This window comes from Aulonocara sp. 'chitande type north' Nkhata Bay, linkage group LG2, assembly GCF_057382095.1.
Source record: "Aulonocara sp. 'chitande type north' Nkhata Bay isolate Kocher_YH1m ecotype deep benthic linkage group LG2, A_spYH_male_GT1.1, whole genome shotgun sequence".
NCBI classification, from domain to species: domain Eukaryota; kingdom Metazoa; phylum Chordata; class Actinopteri; order Cichliformes; family Cichlidae; genus Aulonocara; species Aulonocara sp. 'chitande type north' Nkhata Bay.
The window spans coordinates 18,999,042-19,022,083 of NC_141345.1; the positions used below are offsets into that span (position 1 = coordinate 18,999,042).

General features: G+C 41.4%; 1 protein-coding gene across 2 annotated transcripts in view; it reads right to left on the reverse strand.

Moving 5' to 3' along the window:
- The window catches only part of tenm1 (teneurin transmembrane protein 1), a 204,444-nt gene that overhangs the window by 131,820 nt on the left and 49,582 nt on the right, over positions 1-23,042 (reverse strand). For both annotated transcript variants that reach the window (XM_086307559.1, XM_086307566.1), the window contains exon 4: positions 529-772. In XM_086307559.1, the coding sequence (XP_086163685.1) occupies positions 529-772 (244 nt within the window). The remainder of the gene's footprint in view (positions 1-528; positions 773-23,042) is intronic.

A 23,042-nucleotide genomic window follows, 5' to 3' on the forward strand; every position in this document is an offset into this window, starting at 1 on the left:
TGTGTTCCTGAAAAGAGGATTTCTGCTTTCATTTTGGATTGTTTTTACACAAACGCAGGTCCCCTAGTAAATGCGGTGGTGTGTGTGGTAGGAGAACAAAAACAATTCCAAATAAGCTTCATGATTACTTTGATGGAAGTCCTTTAATAATACCCCAGAGGCCTGCGTGGTGTTCCACTTATTCCTCCAAACATGTGCAAAACATGCCCATCCTAACAAATCCTTTAGTCCAGCATTCATTCTTAATCATTACACTCTGATTTTTTTCGAAGAAGTTTGTGAAAGTCTGCCAAGTCACAGTCCTGATGAAAGAATTTTCTTTAATCTAATGAACCTCATTTGTGAGATTAAAGAAATGTCTTTAATCAAGTGACATTATGCTGAGGGAGGGCGGTTTGCCTTGAAGATATTTTCACTTGAAGAATTTCATTACAAAATGACATCCAGTCTGGACTGAAAGCTTTTTGGAGCGCAGCCCTGTGTTTGCCCGCGCTAAAAATAACTCCAGAAAAAAAAGCATTCCCTTACCTGGTCTCTAGGGGGATGTTGCTGTTGAGCACCCAGCTGTTGTGAAGCTGGGCCTGGTCTGCGCTCGAGCTGGTGTCTGCCCCCTGGCCGCCCTGGCTGGCTTGGCACCGAGTTGGCATGGTCTTCCTCTGTAGGCTGACTTGAGTGTAAGGTGCCGGGCGGGCGCAAGTGCAGGAGTGGGGCGGCGGCGGAGGAGGGGGCAGCGGACGGAACGTGAACTGGCCGCCCGGACTGCTGGGAAGCTCTGCGTAGGATAGACACAACAGAAGGCCCGGGACGAGGGGGAGGGATGGACAGGGGAGAAATAAACAGAGGTTTATTAGGAGCACAGTACCATAAATTACAAATAAACGTGGCGTGTTAGTTGACAGTTTATTGTTATTACACTGATTGAGAGCCATAAATCAGCTTGAAAACCATCTCTGTCCTGCACCTTCCTGCCTACCTGCTTTGATACACTTCCAGCTGCCCTATAAATAGGTTCTTGGCTGGCTGCAACATTGAGCAGTCTTTAAAGAGCTAACAGCTCCGGCTTAATCTGCACCCGCCAGCCCAAACTACCCATGTGATGTTTATTATGAGATCTGCGGCTGGACGGAATGAGCTAGCCAGCTGTAACTCCCTCACACTGCTAACCCCGGGGTCTAGGGAGAGCGCTCTCAATCCATCATTTATCATTCTCTTTCACTATAACTCTCCCTCTCCCCATCTCTTCCTCCATGCTGCTTTCTTCCGCATTCCTGCCTGTCTTCTATAACTGAGCAGGCTAATTACAGTTTTATTAAATGCAATGCGCGCGCACATGTCAGCTTAACGTATGGGTATGGCTTCAGATAAAGCTGCTTTGCATGCATTTCCATACGTGCATGCGCCCATGCGTGTGTAACAGGCTGCGTGAATTCATGAATGTGCATCAGCTGGGACGACAGCTAGCACTGTTTAGGGGGGACAGCTCGTGCCATACGGTTGCAGCATGGTTCCACGAACGAGGCAAATCCTCCGTCCCAAAAGACCGACTCTGTCCAGCTGTATTGACAATGAATGTAACATTAGCCTCAAACCAGAGGGTAAAGAGTTTGCCCGCCAGAGTTCTCGGACCTCAATTGTATTTGCTGCCAAAATGTCAGCAATAATTTAGTATCTGGAAGTGTAGTCCAACTGGGAGATTACCTCAGCCCTCCCTATTCAAGTGTAAGTATTACACAGATAATACCGCAAAACACATTTTATTGACTCTTGGCAGATGAACACTGAGAAAAGTAAAATATTAATCTTTTTTTTGTTCTTTTTTTCACCGGCATGTTTCCGGAAATATGTAGCTCTGTTACCGTTCCACCTGAAAAACATCTCACAGCGTTACATAGAGCAGTGGTTTATTGTTAATATTTTCAGAATAAGAAAAATGTGTGCACAGGCACCCATATCACGTTGGTGCTTTGATCTCCTCAAAATTACTGCTGCCTTCTGTGCAGATATGTGAGCCAGTAAGCTATGTCATATCCACTGAAGCATCACATTATTACTCGTACGTTTGAAAGTTTCATATTTATAAGATATATGTACGTCGCGGCAGAAATGTAACAATGATAATGGCGAGACAAAAACAGCTCCTGTAATCATTTCCTTAAAATATTGCCACAGTGCCATCTGTCCAGGTCTAACGGCATTTTTCAAGATTTATTTGTTTTAGCAACCACTGTTTGGATGTGGGCATGCACATGTTTTTGTCAGATATATATACATATCTGACAAAAATATCGCCATAATAAGTGTGTGAGTGCTGTCGAATCGCTCTTTGAAGACGTGACAGGTTTTTCATCCTCTGTGACACATTGCTGGTTATTGATCTCCCAAAATGCCTGAACTGTCACAGCACAAATGCAGAGCATGTAATAGTTAGCATGTGTTTCTGAATAATAAAATTTGCTCTTGATTTTCACGAAGCGCCGTTTCTCGCGCAATACGTTCCTTTTACCGTTTCACTGAGACAATTAAGGAGGCTCGACTCTATTCCCTTATGTGGCGTTACTCTTTATGGGCTTTGCATTTTATACTAACACATTAAAAGATGTGATTTTTTTCACATCTTATGCAGTTCATGGCAGCAGCTGAAAATGTGCATTAACTGGATGCGAGAGATTTAGACTTCTTCCACATTTCAAACTGTTTTTGTGTGAAGCCAGAGAATTAATTTGCCTCCTGAGACAATATGATATTGTAGCATATACATCTGCTTGGTATTACTATAATACATCACTCGATGATCTCATCAGACAGCCAGGCTGTGCTCAATCTGACAATGTAGGGCCCAGTAAAATGACAGGAAATGCATTTGTGCCATCACCTGAAGGTGCTGTTTAGTCTAAACTAATGCATGTGGAAAATGGAAGTTATTTTTGACTGTACCACCCCTGAGTATTAAAAATTACACGCTTAGGGAAAAGTGAGGGCTCCACTGTAGTGCGCCGCTGTAATGCTGCAGGATTTTTAAAGTGGCGCTTCAGTTTTTAGCAGGACCTGATTCATCAGTAAGTTAGAGTCCTTTGAGTCCTGCCAGATTCCCCTGCTTTCACAGCTCTAAATACTGAAGGTAGATGTTTTTAGCAATTGTAATATTTTTAAATGTTTAAAGGAAAAAAGAGAAAAAAAAACCCACATGAAGTGCATTCCCAGCCAGCACTGGGCACTTGAGTTGGCAACTTGTACTCAAATCGCACTTAGGGTTGTGAATTAGCTTGAGACTTCAAACTTAAGTGGGACTTAACTTCATTGTCAACTGTCAACTTCATTGAGAATGTGGCACCTAAGGACACGACGAGGCATTGAGAAATTGTGAAGAAAATTTGAACACTTCTCTTCAAAGGTGACTGATTCTGCTTCACATGACAAATGCCAGATAAAAGTGATACTGAATTACAAAAGATGCAGTTCTTTTTTAATTCAGTTGACTAAAGCAAATGTTATTTATTAAATAATACATAATAATAACTAACTGCTGGTCAGTTAGATGTCTAAGAACACACTATACAGTACTGTGAAAAAGTCTTATGCCAGGAAATGTATTGAAACGTGCAAACACACATGTATATAAGGCAACAATAGAGTTTGTGTAATTCTAACAAGTATGAAAGTCAGTAGTTGGAATGGGCACCTTTATTCTTCAACACGTCACTTGTGATGTGTTCAAGTTTCAGGTACTCTTCAGGCATAGTTTTCCAGACTTTTTGAAGGACATTCCATTCAATATTTTGGATATTGACTGGTTCTCTGTCAAGATGATCCCACACCGCTTCAACGATGCTCAGGTCTGGGCCACTGATTTTCAGCCCAGCTCTTGTGTAATTTGCCATGCCTCAGCCTTTTCTCCCTGTTTCTCTTCCTTAAGAATGGCTTCTTAACAGCCACCCTTCCACTCAGACAACTTCTGATAAGGATGTGGCAAACTGAAGGGTCCGATGCATCTCACAGGTTCTGCGTCAGGTCTTTCATGGATCCCCCCCCAGTTTCTTAAGGACATGACTTTCAGATACTGTTCATTTTCTGTAGATTTTTTTTAGACCTAACACCTTTTTTAGCTTCCAGTTGTCCAACATAGTCCACGTTGTCAGCTAATAGCTCTCTGGGAATTACCTTGTTGATGAAAAACAGTATTTTATGCCTGCCAAACTGTGTTATCTTTGGCATTTTTCATAGAGTCAGCTTAAGATTTGGGAACAAATGATGTGCTTGTTTTTGCAACAGTGCCTGAATTATAATAATTTTTAATTACATACAAGGACTGGACTGAAAATGAGCAAACAAAAGCAGCTGGAGAAAGATCTCCAGAAAGCCTGGCGAACTACTGCTCAAGATCATTTTTTAAAATATTAATGAGAAAGTCTTCTCCTAATATAACAAAAATAAAGATTTTTGCACATCACATAAGTACATACATTTATGCTGGATGTTAACAGCTTTAGTTCTTCACAATCTGATGATGCCATGTACTCATTTCTATGTGCGACATCATTATGAGGTGATATCAGAATCTGCGTTGCTGTGATTTTCTGCAAATATGACACCACAAATTAAACAATGCATATAAATTCAAACAGGTGAAACCATTAATAGATTTGTACCACAGTGGGCTGCCAACAATCTTTGGATTCAAGCAGGCAAGTGTTTTTTATATTAGGAAGAAATTTAATGAGAAATTCTTTTCAGCCCAAATGGGTCACAATTATATTGAAACTAAAATAATACATGCAAATTATTTCTGCCTGTTAAGTCTCAACTGATTGCCAGTGCATTATTCATTTTAGAAAACCTAGGCTACAACAGCCCAGGCTTTGCAGTCACACACAAAAAACCCTCATTCGGCTACATTTGTGTTTTCTGGCAAAGGAAAGAGGAAAAGAATATAAAGTGGACAGGAGAGGAGGAGAGAGGACAGGGATAGAGGGCCAGAGGAGAATGTAATCTTGGTGAGTAGGGTGACACAGGGGCCCTGGCTGCCAGATGGTGCTTTAGAAGGCTTAGTAAAGGCAGCTTTGGGTCTGCGCTTCCAAAGATCCGAAAACTTTTCCTCACACAATCAAGCAAATGGCAGGAAAAGAGTCCTCCTCTCTCCTTCATTCAAACAAAGTCACATTAAACACGCAAGCTGTGATATTTTGTTAAGAAGTAAAAGCAACCCAAATAGGACTGGAAATGTAGGGCAGAGGCCGTGTAATATTTGGCCAGGAGTTCAGAAACATCAAATCGAGTCTGCGGGGAGCAGACCGAGGCTCTCGATGACATTCATGACAGTGTAGAACATCCTCTGCCCCGGGGTTCCTCTGGGACATAGGCCTCCAGAAAAGATACTTTTAGAAAGTCGCTTATGAGATATTTTCCTGGAATCATCAGCTTTTGGTTACATAAGCGAGATATGAGGAAAAAGAGTTTTATAGCAAGTAGAAGGCAGATCTGGGGGGATTTACTGGGATATGTAACAGGTAACAGGTATTGGGGCCAGGTATTAAAAATGCATTACTGGAGGTGAGATGAACCCAAAATAGCACGGTAATTAAGTATTTATGATAATTTGGGCATTTAAAGCCAAGTCCTACTAATGAAATGAGAGGAGAACATAGTAAAACATGACTCAAGCATGCATACACTGAGTAATAGCACCGGTGCGTAATGAGCTAGCTGTCATGATGGCGCAATTCTCTCTTGAAGGGATATTAACAAATGGGCATAAAACTGTTTGACTGAGCGCAGAAATGAATAACTTGAGTAAAATAATCTTGTAAATGAAGGCTTGTTATGCTCATTAAGATTATCTACGTTCTTTCTTGATTAGCCTGAAAGATGTTCAGCGCTAACAGTACATGGAACTGTTGTGGTAATGGGCAGAGGAAAAGTTAAACAATAAAAAGACGAGGCATGAAAAGGGGGTTTCTTTGCCTGCGTGGAGTGAGCAACAGTTCAAGATTACGTATCAGGGCTTTGCAGCACTGCTCGAGTGTTTGTGAATCCTTTTATAGTTTTACGCACTTCTGTAGTCTGTAATTTGCCATTAGGGGCTGATCTCAAGGTGAAATTGGAGTCAGGTAATTTCAGTCAATGGCATGACGTTTTTATCTATGAAAGACTGATCTTCACAACACTTTTGAGAAAATGAATCATTGGATAAAAATTGGAGATTTCTGAGGAGATCTGAAAAAGCGTCACTGATATTTATAATGGGTTGGAAAAGGTTAGCGAGCCATCTCTAAAGAGACAGACTGTTTGCAAATGAAGGCAATTCGTGACCAATGTTACCCTCCACAGCAGCGGTTAACCAAAAAAGGGAGGCATGCAACGGTCTGAGAAGTCACAAAGGAGCCCAGATAGAAACTCAGGCCGTTCTCTCACTGGTTAATGTTAATGTTCATGAGTCCCCCTTCAGGAGAACGCTGGAGTACAATAGTGTGGATGGCAGCACTGCAGGGAGAAAGCGCTGCTCTCCAAAAATAACACTGCTGCCCATCTGCAGTTTGCTAAGGATTACATGGACAAAGCATAAGCACGCAGGGCTGTCACGACACTAGAATTTCAAACGTGATACTGATACCCAGGAAAATACTCAATATCATTTTCAGTACTGCTGGGGGGAAAAAGACAAAAGGCTTTTTTAAAAATAAAGAATGGGAAAATGCAAACTCTGTTTTCAAGGTTGTTGAAATACAGTAACTGTAAGATCTATAGCAGTAACCGGTACGAGTACTACTACCTAAAAGAATCTTAAAATGTCGATCTTACATGTAGATCTTACTGTAAGTATTTTTTTTTTTATGTATTTGCAGATCAAACATAGTGAGATAGGCTGCTACTGTTACACTGTCCCCAGCTTCACTGTGGACCTTTAAGAGAAACATGACACCGTTTAGACACAGATAATTGTGTTTTGTCCCGTTAAATGAATATTGCCTATTAATGTTACAGATGGGCACCGCTAATGTTTACTATAGCTTCCACATTAACATTAGCGTTTTATCATTAGCAGCTAGCCACTACCTTAATGATGATTTAGCAGATGGCTAATGCAGTCATCAGCTAACGTTAACTTGTGAGCAGGGCAGGTTAACATTTATGGTAACTGTTTAGTGTTATTGACAGGAAACTGTTAAGTTTTGTGAACTTTAGCTACTTCTGCTGCTAAGGTGAAGCCTGTGTCCATATGATGTGATGTTCAACATATTAGAAGACCCTAATACTGTTGGAAATTACTAATCCAATAGTAATCTGCAGGATCTTAGTATTGATTTATTTGAACAACCCTATAAGCATATTGGACGGATCTTATCTCATCTGAGTCATCTGAGTCATTGTTAATGGAGCAATTAAGCTCCAGTCATACCAGCAACATGTACCGATGTCTGCCTGTGACCTGAACCTCGGAGGACAGTGGGAAAATAACCAAAACACGCAAAATTTGCAACTCACTCCTGACCCTGATCCATCAGATATATCGTGGAATGGCCTGAAGCAAATAATGCACGTGAGGAAAACCAATAAAATCCCACAGTTGAAGCTCTTCTCTACAGAGGAATAAGATAAATTTCCACAGAACTGATCAACAGGTGCTGGAAACATTTAGCTGCCGTTATTACCAAAAGCAAAGGTGCCCATAACAGCCCTAACAGATGTGCAATATCTGAAAGTGACAAATTTTAATGGTATTTTCTCAAATGTCTCAAACTAGCTTCTCTTTTTCTACTTTTAGGGCTTGTGTGATAATCTGATGAAGGAACGTGAATGTGGCTCATCTGACTCATGTTATTGTACTGTGTGCAGGTTTCACTAATCTAAGAGGAAAATGAAAAAGTGTCCATAAAAAACCCAACAGTATAGCACTTGTAGATGGATGAGGAACACCTCACCACAGCACAAGTACGCACGCTCTTCCATTCACTCATTCAGTCACTGTAATTATGCTCAGTTTTCTAGCAGTACTTATTAAAATTGTGTAGCTCAGTGTTTGGTGTATTAGGGGTGGGCTGCAATTTCTTTCAAAGTCAGAGTAGAGGTTCAAACAAAGAATAATCACCTTGTTTACTTTTTATGAAATTAAATATAGGTTTTCAGACCTTCCCCACTCTACTAATTTCCATACAGTCAAGTGTGGAAGCAGAAAATCCAAAACATATAGCTCCTTTAATAAAAAGAGACCACACCACATTTGATGTGAAGCAGACCAGAAAAACAGGAGCCGCAAAAATATTGAAGCCTAAATTTCAGGAGGTTTTCTCCTCTTCTTCATTCCCCGTGTTTGCTCTCACTCCCCCTTCTCTTCATTATTGTGTCTAGCCCTCTAGCATAGAGTTAATTTCACTTATTCCAGGGAAGCAATATAAAATCCATAGAGCCTGACCTCAACAACACCTAGCCTGCCTGACAAACAGAGGAATGTGACCATTTTTAGAGAACATTTAACACCAGCCCAGCTAAAAAACCAAAAAAAACACACATCACCCACCCCACTCTAAAAATAACAGATTAATAATTTCCCCCAGGATAACTTTTCATCTATCTTCCTTCTTAATTGACTTGCATTAAATTGCCACAAAGTTTATTCCGCTGCTGTGCTTCAATGAAATAAATAATTAACCCTATAAAAAGGTCAGACAACTGAAATTAGAACTAACTGGTTCTTGTTCTTCTTTTTTTGCAATAATGAGAAAGGATCTTGCCCTAACTGACCATCGGACTCGCTGCAATAACTTGTCTCTGTCTTCTGAATCGCAGATAACGCATTATCTCATTAGACATTATAAGTTCCAATAACTCCTTTCATCAGCCAGATGCTGACGAAGTTGGCAAGAGGGATCACAATATCAATAACAATGATAGCGAACGTTTGACAACGGGGACTAATATTGCTAATGATCATGAGGACGATGATGATGTTGAAGAAAATGATGTTACCGATAGCGGCGCTGGTGGCGATGGAAATAACAAAGATAATGCCGATAGCATCAGTAATAACAGCGATAACAATGATGATGAAAACAGCAGCGATGGCAGCAGAAACACTGATAATTACATTGATGACAGTGGGCTCGGAGACAGCAATTAGAATAAAAACAGCCATTGATTCATCTCTGCAGACGCAGGGATAAACGGTGGGATTTCCATTTAACAAAGTGACACAATCATGTTGTCCAATTAAAGCAAGAAAATACAAATGAAGAAGCAGAGTGCTCTAAGAGCTTTCCCCTTTCTTATGGAACCCAGTCGATTCTCATACAGAGGCTGATAATTAGCAGCAATGCATCATCTGACTTTTTCATATCAGAGAACTCTGTGTGCGTAGGAGCTGGGAGGTGCGTGGATGCAAGCATGCAGAAGTGGATATGCATAGCTGTGTAATTGCTTATTTGTACCCCCATCTCCAAAAACAACTCCGGCACAAACTCGTGTTTAGGCTGCAGGTGATTCTGAAAGTAGCGTTTCCCAAGAGAAGGCATGAAACCTCCTGAGTCGAGCTCCTCAGTGCTACAGCAAGAGGCTTACCATCACTCAAACACTTCACTGCAGGGGCCTGCGCTCAAATTACATTTTCAGTAGAGTGAGCTCCAATTTAAATGATTTGCTTAAAAGTCCTAATTAATCAGCTGATGTTTTGCAGACAGGAGTTGCCTGACCAAACTTTTTTTGATCTTAATCAATGTTGGCTGTTTTGCCAGAAGAGGCAAAAGAGGCCAGAGCAGGTTTCTCTGAAAGTGGCTTATAGTGGAAAAAAAAAGGAAAAGAAAAAGCTAGCTGAGCTCAGCTCATCTGTCCAGAGAGCACAGCAGTGTCCTGATCCTTCCTGACCTTGTGACTGCAGCAGGGTGCCCAGTCAGTATCACCACTGCCATTAAGCAGTACAGGTATTTCTGTGTGTGTGTGTGTGTGTGTGTGTGTGTGTGTGTGTGTGTGTGTGTGTGTGTGTGTCATGCCATTCATCCATCTATACACTCATGATAGGGGATTCATTCTTCTGTGTTAAATCTGCACCATGTATGTTGTCACTTTAAACCCCTCTGAAACCTCTTAAAACCATAAACTACACCATAACATACTGTATACAATAACCTACACCGAAACCCACACAGTAAATTACACCATAACCTATACCATAAACTACCCCAGTAACATATACCATAACCAGAGGTGGAAAGTAACAAATTACATTTACTTGCGTTACTGTAATTGAGTAGTTTTTTTGTGTATTTGTACTTTTTAAAGTCATTTTTCAAGTCTGTAATTTTACTTTTACTTAAGTATATTTTTTAAAAAGTATTGTAGTTCGCTACGTTTTCAATCACACCCGTTACTGAGTAAGTTAAAAATAAAAATAAAAACACTGCGCTTCGGAAATACTGCAGGGAATGATGGGTAGTAGAACAAATTGGCGCTAAGGTCACGTTAAAGATGGAGTCTGACATCGGTGTTACGGATCCAGTGAAAAAAGAAACCCCGTCGAATTCTGCTGACCCTGAACTCGAAGAAACGGATGTGAACCCCTGGCCGTATTTAAGGGACCATTTCGGCTTCAAGTGCAAGAAAGGCAACAGCTTTATTATGCAGTGTAAGCTGTGTTTGCCCAGAGAGACCGAGTTAGCAGCTTTTAAAAATTCCACATCAAACCTGCGCAAGCATGTAGAGGTAAGTTAAATACAACTCGTACCGTTATGGTAGCAAAAAGGCTGTGTTCAAATTAATCACATTAAGTTAAGACATCTGTGAAGAACACAGATAATGTTGGTTGGTACTAGCAACTTGCTGTAATCGGGCACGTTGTTGTCCACGCAACTTACATTTTTTTTACTGGGTTGGTATATTGCAAAAAGAAAATGTGTTTACCTACACAGCAAATCCAGCATGTCCAAATTAACACTGTCGGATTTGATTTCAACACTATTAAAGTGTCTATATGGGTCCACACCAGAGAGTGTTAATTTAACTCTTTTTGGAGAGTTGGTACGTTAACTCTGATTTAGTGTTAAACACCAAATCTGTCTGGAGTTGATAATTTAACACTTTGTGTTAAGAGTTTATATATTAACTCTCAAAGAGTATTTTAGTTTAACTACGTAAGAGTTATCTTCTAATTCATTCTAAAAAGCGGGAATTTTACTGTTCTGAACTTCTAGAAATTTCTTTTGGAAATAAACATTTACTAAAAAGATGCAATGGTTTTTGAAAAACATTTATTCTGAACTGTGCACCACAATTTCAAAACATTTTCTGAAAGATGTAACAGTGTACATGTTCTCACTTTCATTAGAATTTTGTTTATCAAAAGGTCTGACATGGTAAATGCAAATAACAGCATTCTCATCACTTATTTCTTCAATACAATATGCATGTCCTTCATTCATCCCTTTGTGGAACTTCAGCGCACTTCTGCTCTCCCCCATATTCCATCTTCACAAGCATATCCTGTGTGGAGATTGAATAAAAATTAGTTGACACTAATTAATGGCACAAATAATCCAGTAAACAATTGCAGCACAGTAAAAAAAAAAAAGGAATCCTCTTTGAGCCATTACTTGTGTAAAGTATTTTCCCAAAAGACAAGGACACAGGCAACAGGTAATACTGAACTAAATGTAAAACCTCAACTTTTTTCATTTTTACCTAAACCGTGTGCACAAAACTCTGGAGGGATCTAAATGCTACCGTAGAATCCAGTCAGGACATCTGCTACTGCTGTTTGCTCGCTTTTTTATTTTTTTTTTTATGGGCGATCGTTTTCAGGCTTCAAGTAGCACCATTATACCAACATTTCACATTCTAGACATTGTTTTAGGTGTATTTGACCAAAAGTTTGACTGAAAATTCACATGCAAGCTTTTTTTCAAGGCTGTGGTATTTGCCCGCAAACAATACCTTTCAGCTAGCTAAAACAGAATATTATGCTATCAGCGAGCAACATGGCTAATGCCTTTCACACAGCTTTGTCTCAACTCCAAAGAGCCACAGAAGTAAAAGCTAATAACAATTGAAACAATCTTTGAAAAAATGACTTACCAAGCATGGCAAACAACTCAAATATGTAGAGCAAAATGTTCTGAAACGGCTTCACTTCAGCTTCGATTGGAGCCGTGCTGGGGGCGGAGTCTGTGAATTTACTCTGTTGGTGTCATAGCCCCTCTAGGAGTTCAGAGTTAAGAGGTCAAGAGTTAATGTTTCCATTGTAACACCTCCAGATTTGAAATAGAAACACTCATTTTTAACACTCGATTTTAACTACTATCATTTTACACCTCAGAGTTACATTAAAAGAATGTGACTCTGCTTAGAGTAAAATTAACTCTACTTTTGCAAGGAGACTATTAACACCAAAAAATTTAACACTTTTGAATTTGCTGTGTACGTTTTTCCTGTTTGTTAATAATAATAATTTATTTAAAAAAATAGTTAAATTAAAGACAGAAGCAGCTAGTTTCTTACTTAACCCACATATGTTCATACTGCAGGCAAAAGAATAACAGAGCGCTCTCTTACCTTAGATTAGTCAAAGACAGCTGACTTCTGTTACTTATTAATTAGCACTTGCAACCTCCCGTTAACTAGCCTGTTACTGTCCAATAAAAAAAAACCCACGAGGTATATTGGTATAATTTACCAGCGGTAGCTATGTAATGCATTGATGTCTTATTAGGGACGTCAAAAAACTTTCTCTCAAACTTAACACTGGCCTGCCTGCCTCAGCTGCCTTCGAGCGTCTCTTTAGCTGTGCTGGACTACTGTTCACTGCAAAGTGAGCAAGGATGAACTCTACTAACTTTGAAAATCAACTGCTCCTCAAAATTAACAGGAAGTTCAGAGAGTAACACTCTAGCATGGATACAAAGGAACTTTAATCTAGAGGTACAGTAGGGCAGGGCCAAGTTAAAAAAATTAAAAAACATTTTTAAAGCGGCTGCCGTTCAGTTCAGTACTTGTTCTCTTATTTGACAGTTTAGAACACATTCTCATGTGAAAGAATGATATGGTTTTGTATTGAAAACACTGTGATACCTGACAGTTTGGTTTGGTGACCATTATCCATTTTCATGTATAGACTTGCAGTTTAACTGCCACTGCACTTTAATTTGTAAAGTTTTTCTTTTCACTAAAAAAGAATTACTTTGAGATTTATATCCCACTGTCTTTTTTTGCACTACTCAGAAGCGGCTGTCCTCCTGCTGATAGAAAAGTAACTATGTAACTTTTACTCTGAGTACATTTTAAATTAGCTACTTTTTACTTTTATTTGAGTACATTTTTAGACAGGTAATTTTACTTGTACTTGAGTAAAATTTCAGCAAAGTAATAGTACTTTTACTTGAGTAAAATATTTTAGTACTCTTTCCACCTCTGACCATAACCTACATGATAACTTACAAAGTGATCTGCAATGTAAACTATGCTAAAACCTACGTACACAGTAATCTGCACCATAAACTATGCCATAACATATACCATAGCTTACACTATAAATGACTCCATAACATAACCATATCATCACTATAAACCCCATAAAGCTGCACCTTACACCATAAACTATGCCACAACCTACACTGTAACCTATGCCATAACATATATCATAACCTAAACTGTAGAATATACCATAACCTACACCATAACCATGCCATAGCCTACACCTACACCTACACAGTAAACTACACAGTAAATTATACCATAACCTATACCAGGGGTCGGCAACTTGCGGCTCCTTTTAGTGCGGCTCCGCGTGGTTTGGGAAAATAAATAATTTTTTTAAGTAATTAGCTGAAGTGTATTTTATTTAAGTTAGTTCTTTTTTAACTTGTAGTTCTAAATTGGAAGATTATTGTGATATTGGAATATAAAAATAAAATTATATTCTATTATTTTTTTTGATCGCTCAAAATAAGCGTCACACTTGCGGAAGCCGGTGTACCCGCCGAAACGCCGTGCATTTATCAAGACTTTCAACCCCAGGTAAGACAATTCTGGATCTTCGGATCCACATCATGTCAGCAGCTCCACCGTGAACTATGTTAAACACAAACACCGCTCACGCCTCACAGACGACAGTTTACAGTCCTGCGTAAAGATGAAAGTGACTTCGTACAGCCCCGATTTGCAGACGCTGTGCGCAGAGGTTCAGGAGCAGAAGTCCCATTGTAAACATATCACGGCAGGCCCGACGATGTTTGCATGAACATGCTTTTCAGCATCTCTCTATTGACCACTTTTCACACACGGTTGCTGTACGCATACAGCCGGTGTTAAAGCTCACAGCCCGACACATACCAACACAACAGCATAGAGAGCACAGACGTTAAGGCGGCGAGGTGCGATTGCGGGTGCCACTAAGGTGCGTCCGCCTCCCCTGCAGCGGCTCTGCAGACCACGCCCCACCACACACATTAACTAGGTAAAATACATATTTAGGCAGAATATTGCAAATATCTATTTTTCATTTTTCAGCAGCATAGTGCTTTTTCCCCCCCAATTATTTTTTTAAAAGTCAGGTCAATGCTCCAAAAGCCCAAAGGCGATATAAGGCTGGCGGCTCTCAACAGTTTTTGTTTGCTACATGGATCATTTTAGTTCAGCTGGGTGTCTTTCCTTTTGTTATATTTCTTTAAGAGTTCAAAATGTGTTAATTACATAAATAAAATGTAATTTTCTCTGTAGCACTTCATGGATTTAAGCAACACACCTTAGTTGTTCACACAAAGCATAAATGTAAAAAAAACAATATATACAGTGTTATCTTCATTTTAGATGTCAAAAAGTATTTGCGGCTCCCAGTGTTTTCTTTTGCGTGGAAATCGCGTCCAAATGGCTCTTTGGGTGTTAAAGGTTGCTGACCCCTGACCTATACCATAAAATACCCCAGTAACATAAACCATAACCTACATGTTAACTTACAAAGTAACCTGTGTTATGGGCCAAAACGATTCCATAACTCTGCCAAAATCTACATAGTAAACGATGCCATAACATATACCATAGTACCATAGTTTACACCATAACATAACCATGTCATCATTATAAACCCCATAAAACCTACACCGAAAACTGTAGCATAACCTACACTATAGGTTACTGTGAACTGTAAACTATACCATAACCTACACCATAACCTGCGCCATAATCTGCACCATAACCTACACTGTAGCCTACATTGCAACCTATGCCATAACATCTATCATAACATAAACTATACCATAACCACTCAGCCACAAATAACTACACAGCAAACAAAGCCACAACCTAATAACCTACACTGTAAACTACGCCATAGCCTACGTACACAGTAACCTGCCCCACAAGCTATGCCATAGCATATACGCTAACCTACACAGAGACTATACCAAAACCTACACCGTAACGTACACCAAAAACTATGCCGTAACTTAGACCATGCATTTCCAACTATTTGAAAAAAAAAAAAAAGAACCTATAAAAAAAAAGACGACAGAAAAATGTTCCAGCATTTATTTGTTTCTATCGTGGATGGTACTGCATATAACACATTAGGACATGACCACATGGTAATTAACACATTAAACAGCATGCAAAAGCATGACTGCTGGTAACAGCGTTGGCCTTCTACGTTATGTCTAAATCCGTCGTAAGCATGCACATTAGAGTCTGACAGAGATTTGGAGCGTGCTCGGCTGCATGATGTCATGTGAGTTCTAAGTCTTGGTAGAAATTTGCACCAGCAAGAAAAGGGTGTGGCAAAGGTGTTTGAGACTCACAGCGGCCATTATGGTGATTAGTGAGTTCATTAATCTTTTACAAGCCTTACCATTGTCTCGCTCCATCCCCCTCACCCTCTCTTCTATACATCGAGACACACGGCATCTCCCTCAACCCCAAAACAATCACAGCATGCACACAGCGTGTACATAGAGGAGGAGTTTCACCTGCACACACATGCATACACTGTATTTCCTCTGACAGTAAAACAGGAGAAAGTGCCTGGGCTTGACAGCAAACAAACCAACATTAAGAGATTCCTGGCAGGCGAAAGAGCGAGTGGTATCAAAGCTACACGAATGCACCACCAGCAATCCATTTTTTTACTGAGAGAGTGAGAGAGTATGCGCAGTGTTGTAGTAGACCTGAGCTGCTGGTAATTAGAATGGGCTCTGAGGAGAGACAGGCAGTGGAATGAATGCAAATGAATTCACTGGCTCCGGCAATGGGCTCCACAACCTCACTTTTCATATAGCACGCCTTACAGACATGAAGTTACTGGCACAAACAGAGGCAGGCTACATGGTAAACACTGAGTGACACGACTGTGGACATGCACGTGCCAACGTGTCCGCACGCAGAAACAGACGTGCACGGGTGTGTAAATAAAATGCGAATCCGCAGGCATGAAACAAATATGAACCCCACCGTGCGTGGGGAAGCACACACAGATACAAATCCACATACGCAACACAGGCGCGCGCACACATTATACTAATCCCTACAAACAGCACAGTGTTGCTTATGAAAAGAGAAAGTGAAATTGTGCGTTCCAAGCGAACATCCCCTGCATGTCCCACAGCGGAATAAACAAACCCTTCTTAATTGGTGTCGATTTGGAACGGAGTGATGATTCATCATGCAGAACTCCCCAGTAGAGTATTGGAAACCCAATCATTTCTAATCCATATGACCTTGACAGAGGGCCACAGCTAGACCGTAACTCCTTCCACATGCATTGTGGGACAGACAAAGTCGGGGCATTGTCACCGACTTTACAACTCGTTGGGATTGTAATGCACCAAAGTCAGATCACTTCACTGATTACTCCATCTCAGCCAGCGGCAAATCTTTATGAAGCACTCAATTCTCCACAGCAGTCATAAATCAGGGCACTATAAGCTTTCCATCTCTATGATGGCACACCAGAGACACTATTTCCATACCATGCTGCTCCAGTCAATAATTCCTATTCCCAAAACATCCACCAGCGTTGCTCTGGACTTAGAGATGCTCACCAGTACCAGCGTAGCTCACCTGCAGATTCCCAGCGGTTTCCAATGCGAAACTTTGATCAGTAACTCTGCAGCTTCTCTCAAGGAGAAGCAGGTCGTCTGTGAAGGGGTCCTGCTCTTTACTAACCAGTGCAGTAAATGAGCCTAATTAACACATCTCCCTTTCTATCTTAACCAGACTTCCAGGGCCAACTAGAGTCTTATTATAGAGTAGATTATGCATGTAATGTCCCCACTGAGATTAAAGTATGGAAAGCACAGAGAGAGGTCCACGCATATGTGCACTCTGCACAAGAGGACAGGTCTGTTTGAATATAGGAAGAGGAACAGGAGCAGATGGAACCAGGGGCTGCTTGGTATTCCGACTAGACGGTGTAATAGATGGTGGAGTGAGATACAGATACAACGGGAGAGCAGACGAGAGACAGAAAGAATAAGAGGAAAGAGACGTGTCTTCAGCACCACCTGCAGACTAGTCTGGTGGCCATCTTGCGGTCAATGAGGTGAGAGCGGCCGACGCCCCGGGTCAGGATTAACACAGACCAATGACAAGTCAGCACTTGCCCTCTATTGCAGCAACATCTTACCGTTCCGCTCCACCGACCGCACCTATCACACCAATCACGGCGCATGCACATGCATACGCTTTCACGTTCTTCCACCACTTTCTATCTGTCTACCTCTGTTTTGAAATCGTTCTGTCACACACACTTGTGCACGCACGCACACACACACGCACACACCAGGAGAAACTTAACAAATGTGGGAACAGATGCCCCACATCAGACTGCAGTTGCCCTCTGCTCCCTGTATGCCTCCAGAGAGACAGAGGGATACCGAAGATAAGACCCCGCAGTCCTCTGCTGTCTTAACAGATGCCCACAGAGAACACACACACACACACACGCACACACATTTCTGAGTCGTTTGTTAATGTCTATATCAATATAAAGCTTAAGAGATACAACCAGAATATCTGTAATACCTTCTTCATGCCCACCTTCCAATCACATCTCCCTCCTTTGCTGTAAACACTTCTAAGCGATCCTCCCTTATGCTTTCTTTCTTCTGGGGACGTGACTCCTTTTTATTCTGGCTGCTGTCACCCTCTACTCACTGGTTGAACTCAAGGAGCTGCTTTGATAGGTGAAGAGGAAAACAAGATATTTAGTGACCCTCTTGTACCCAGACATTCAACCAAGGCGGAAAATAAAAACACTTCTTTGTTGAAAGCTTCAATTTTTCTTTTTAAGGTAAAGGGCTGTGCATCTCTCTCAGATACAAAATGATCGTAATATATTTATGATAATACAGGCTGCAGTTCAGTTTAACTATGTAGCCTGTTTTTGTTGTTGTTATGCTAGGAGTATATCTATTGCTGCATCTTTAGCTGTATACTGAGCAAGCACTGTATATAAAAGATGAACATACACGCTTTACCGCCGTGATTTTTAAAGTGAATCTCAGTCATAGTGTTTGGGCTGCTGCCATGTTGGTCTTTTGGACCAAGAAGTGACCAGTTTTAAGGGCAGCAAAGTGCATCAATTACCACGTAATGCCAGAAAGCTTATTTAACAAGTGCATAAATAAACCTCATGAGTGCAATGCAAAGACACAGATAAATATTAATTCAGGCTTGTAACTTATATATAACTACTAGATTTTCATTTGACAAAACTGGAGCCCAAACCTCTTGGACAGGCTGTACCTCACAGCAGGGCAGACAGTTTAATTGAAAATACTCCAAAAGGCACAAAGACATGACTCAGATTAGAGAATGAGTTGATGCCCTCAGGAAGAAGGTACAGTTTATACCAGACTGTAACTCAGATAGGTATAAGAGGAATATGATGGATGGACTGTGATGTGTTCTCTCATTTTTCCAAGATGAATTTTTCATAAGAGAGACAATACAGCGGTCCCTTGTTTATCGCGGGATTTACGTTCTAAAAATAACCCGCGATAGGTGAAATCCGCAAAGTAGCCAACTGTATTTTATTACAATTATTATGTTTTAAGCCTGTAAAACCTCTCAAAACACACTTTATAGACTTTTCTCACACAAGCATGGACATTTTCACGCTTGTCTCTCTTGTTTAAACACTTACAGTTCAAACCTTCGTAGAAAAATAAGCCCAGTATTACATAATGAAACCAAAGGCACCTGCAGGTGACGACGTTTCGTCTGCACTGTTGTGTTTGTTGGGGAAAAATTTACAAACATACAGTACAGCACTTTAGAGTCACGCTGCTAGTGATCAAAGATTTATGTAAATTTGACAAGCTGAACAAATTCTGTACTTTACAGGAGAGGACACGGCATGAGATCGATTGACAATGGTCTACAGCCAATCAGGACGCAGAACACAATGCGCTGCAAGGGGGGAAAAAAGCATGCAAAACTGCACCCAAAAAAATCTGCAAAACAGCGAGGCCGCAAAAGGTGAACCGCATTATAGCGAGGGACCACTGTAAAGGCTAATCTAATCAAATATACTCTAGTGGAGATGGAGCTAGAGCTAACGGTTGCTGATATACTTTATATGCCCAACTCCAAAAAGTTGAGTCAGTGTGTAAACAATATGCAGTCACAATAGAACGTAACAGCAGACAGAAAATGTTTAAATCTACCGTGTCCAGAAAAAAAACAAGGTCATTTTAAATTTGATGACAGCAACACATCTGTGCATCCCTTCTCTTTTTAACTGCAGTCTGTAAACATCTGGGAACTGAAGAGACCACCCGCTGGACTTTTGAGAGAAATGTTGTCCCATACCTGTCAGGTATAGCATTCTGCCTGATCAACAGTTGTGCCTCTTTATTTTATCTTTTATTTCATCAAATAATTTCAGTTGGAAAAAGGTCCTGACTGGAGGCAGGTCAGTTCAGGACCCAGACCCTTTTACTAAAAAGCCATGTTGCTGTAATAGATGCACTGTCTGAGAGACATATGCAAGGCCTTCCCTGTAAAATAAATCATCTGGATGGGTGATGATGGTGCCTGATGGTGCCTTTCCAGATGTACAAGCTGCCAGTTCCATAGGCACTGATGTACCCTCACTGATGACAACAAAGATGCAGGCTTTTGAATATTTTCAGAAGCCGACCACAGAACAGTTTTCCAGTTTGCCTCGATGTATTTTGAAGGATCTTTTGCCCAAAGAAAACAGCAGCATTTCTGAAATATGGCACCCCAACCCAACCTTTTTGAGATGAGTTGATGCCTACTGCAAAAATTATACATTTTCTCAGTTAAATCTCATCTCTCATGTTAGCCCTGCGATAGACTGGCTACCTGTCCAGGGTGTAATACGCCTCTCGCCCTATGACAGCTGGGATAGGCTGCAGCCCCCACAACCCTGAATTGTAAAAGAGGAATATAAAATGGATGGATATATATTATGGCTCAATATTGAATTAATTGGTTCATTATCACATATTCATACATAAATGTACGAATGAATCGAAAATGCACATGTGAAAAAAACCCTCATGAGCTTGTGCTTGTTACTCGAGGAGCATGCTTTAAAGCCGGTGACATTTAGGGCATCTATTATATAGTGCACTCGCTGGTTGCAGGGTCAGCCAGGAGATCAGATTAAATAAACATCAGCAAGTGAGAGAGAGAGACAAACACACACGGAAGAGAAGAGGTAGCTCAAGTGGTCGATTTTTTTGTTGAACACCAATTAAATACAAGCTTTTTATGTGATCCTTGGTCACACATATAATCACTTAGCTCTCCAGACATGTGACAGACGAGGGACAGCGGAGGAAGATGTGTGGACGGATCAAGGGTTTGCGGCTGACTTTCAGGGATGAACGGATTGACATCAATCCATCATCCCTCATGTTATCTACTCTGGTATCTGTCATAGCCTGAATAGTCCCTGGTTTCCAGAATAAAATGATTAAAGACCTGTCAGTGTATTAAAAAAAACACGAGCCCTCGAGCATAAAAGACAGCAGTAGCCCAGTGACCACTGGTCCTGTGACTACGGTCACATGGTGAAAATATCTCAACAAACTATGACACCCAAGCACCTGGCTCTGCAAACCCGTCAAAAATATGCAGACGTGTCAGTGCGTAGAATGCAAATGCAAGATGAAATCATGCATAGCAGTCTGAAAATTAAAAGATAAGTCAATACACTATTACGGCGAGACAGCTACGTATGCACTTACACTTCTCCAGTTAGAAGGATGTTTACATAGCCATTAGCTAACTGCACTTTATGACTATTCAGAAACCACTTACAGGACACACACTTCCAGACACTTAGCGCTATTAGCAGCCATTATCATTCATGTATAATCATGTGGAATGATATGCAAGGGAGCCTCATCTGCAGTCACCACAGAAAACACAGGGAAAACTAAATTCTGGTGACACTTGTGCAGCCAGCGGTGGAGCACAGGGGCACAATGCAGGTTTACAAAACGCATAAATGGCAACATATTTCACGCGTGCATACATACACAACCCCACACCAACTATCACCAACTCAACAACACAGCCATAAAACCAAACAGTGGGAGAAACATTAAAAAAGTACATGTATGATTCAGCCTGCCGTGATTGTACCAGGCACAAGCAGTGAAAATGCGGCACTTGTGCCCTTCGCCTCGCCCATCTCTTTTCCTGTCCACAGCTGTGACTAAAAGGGCCACTAACCTATGACACAATAATGCACAAAAAGACAGCATCCAGAAAAGACAGTCTGTGATCCCTTCTAAAAGGGTCAGGTGCTCCGAGGCAATAAAAATCTTAAAAAGCAAAGATAATATTCTGCCTTAGCTGTGACTCCGAAGACAGCGATGAATAGGAGAGGCTGAGCTCAGACAGGACCTGGGCCTTAATGTAGTTTGTAATTGTAAGTGTTGGTCTTTAATAAAAGCCCAGAGTATTTGGTCAGGCTAATAGACTGGGCTCTCTAAATCCTGCCTGCCATGCATTATTCAACAGCCATTAGCTATTGCCTCATCTGGGAGGCTGTATGAGCCCCATCATCGCCTGGAACCAAGGCTACGAACACCAGAGGTGTGTGGGGAAGGATGTGGGGGGGGGATTAGCTATGGAGAAAAAGAGAGAAAAGGAGGAGATGCAAATAAAGGTATGGGAGGGGAAAGAGGGCAGGCTAAAGATTCAAAAGCAAAGAATCAAAGAGGGAGGCTGACGAAAGTGTCATGGTCTGGTTGGGCACCTGCAGGTCTCAGACAGCGGCTCCTCCTCCTTTAGGCGGAGTCCGGTTGCCCCTCCCTGGCTGACCACCTGTGAGCAATCGTGCCAGCGGTATATCAGACCTGCGCTCTCAACCACTCATCGCCTGAGTATCTCCTATTCCCATCGATAGCACCCGGAGTGGAGATCTTGTTCCCCTCGCTCCCGTCCTCCTGGACCTGGGCCGCCAGCTGCTCACACAACGTGGCCTGCCGACCCACTGCTCACCTGCCTGCCTCCCCACGCCTCGACCGCTTCCGGGTTTTCCGCTCCACCTGTCCCCTCCATCCGAAACCAATGCCCCGGCCCCTACCTAGTCCTGTTTCTACCTCCCCGCTGTCCAGCCGTCTCCTAGAGGTGTCTAGGTCGCCCTCATTTTCACAGACTAATCCTACGCGCCACTAGTGTGGTGGCGTCGCTCTGTGTTCTCACCTCCATGTTTTCACGGTCAGTCCTTGCAGTGATCATCATAGTCTGAGTTTTCTTAGTTTGTCGCAGTATTAGTTTTCCCAGTTTAGTTATAGTCCAGTCACGCCATCCCTGCTTTGTTTGTGCACTTTGTCGTCAGCCATAATAAAGGCTCGCTTTCTGTTAAGTCCACTCCCGTCTACTCACTTGTGTATGCACCTGGGTCCATCACACACACCACCGCACGGCCTGTCTCTGCAGACCGTGACAGAAAGATGGGCGTGATGTGGCATGGGTGGGGGCCTGTGATATGGAAATGACTGGAGGGAGATGAAGAAATGCCTGGATAAAAGCCAGGGGTCATATAGTACAGATATTAAAGTGAGAAGAGGTTGATGCAGGGAACTGAG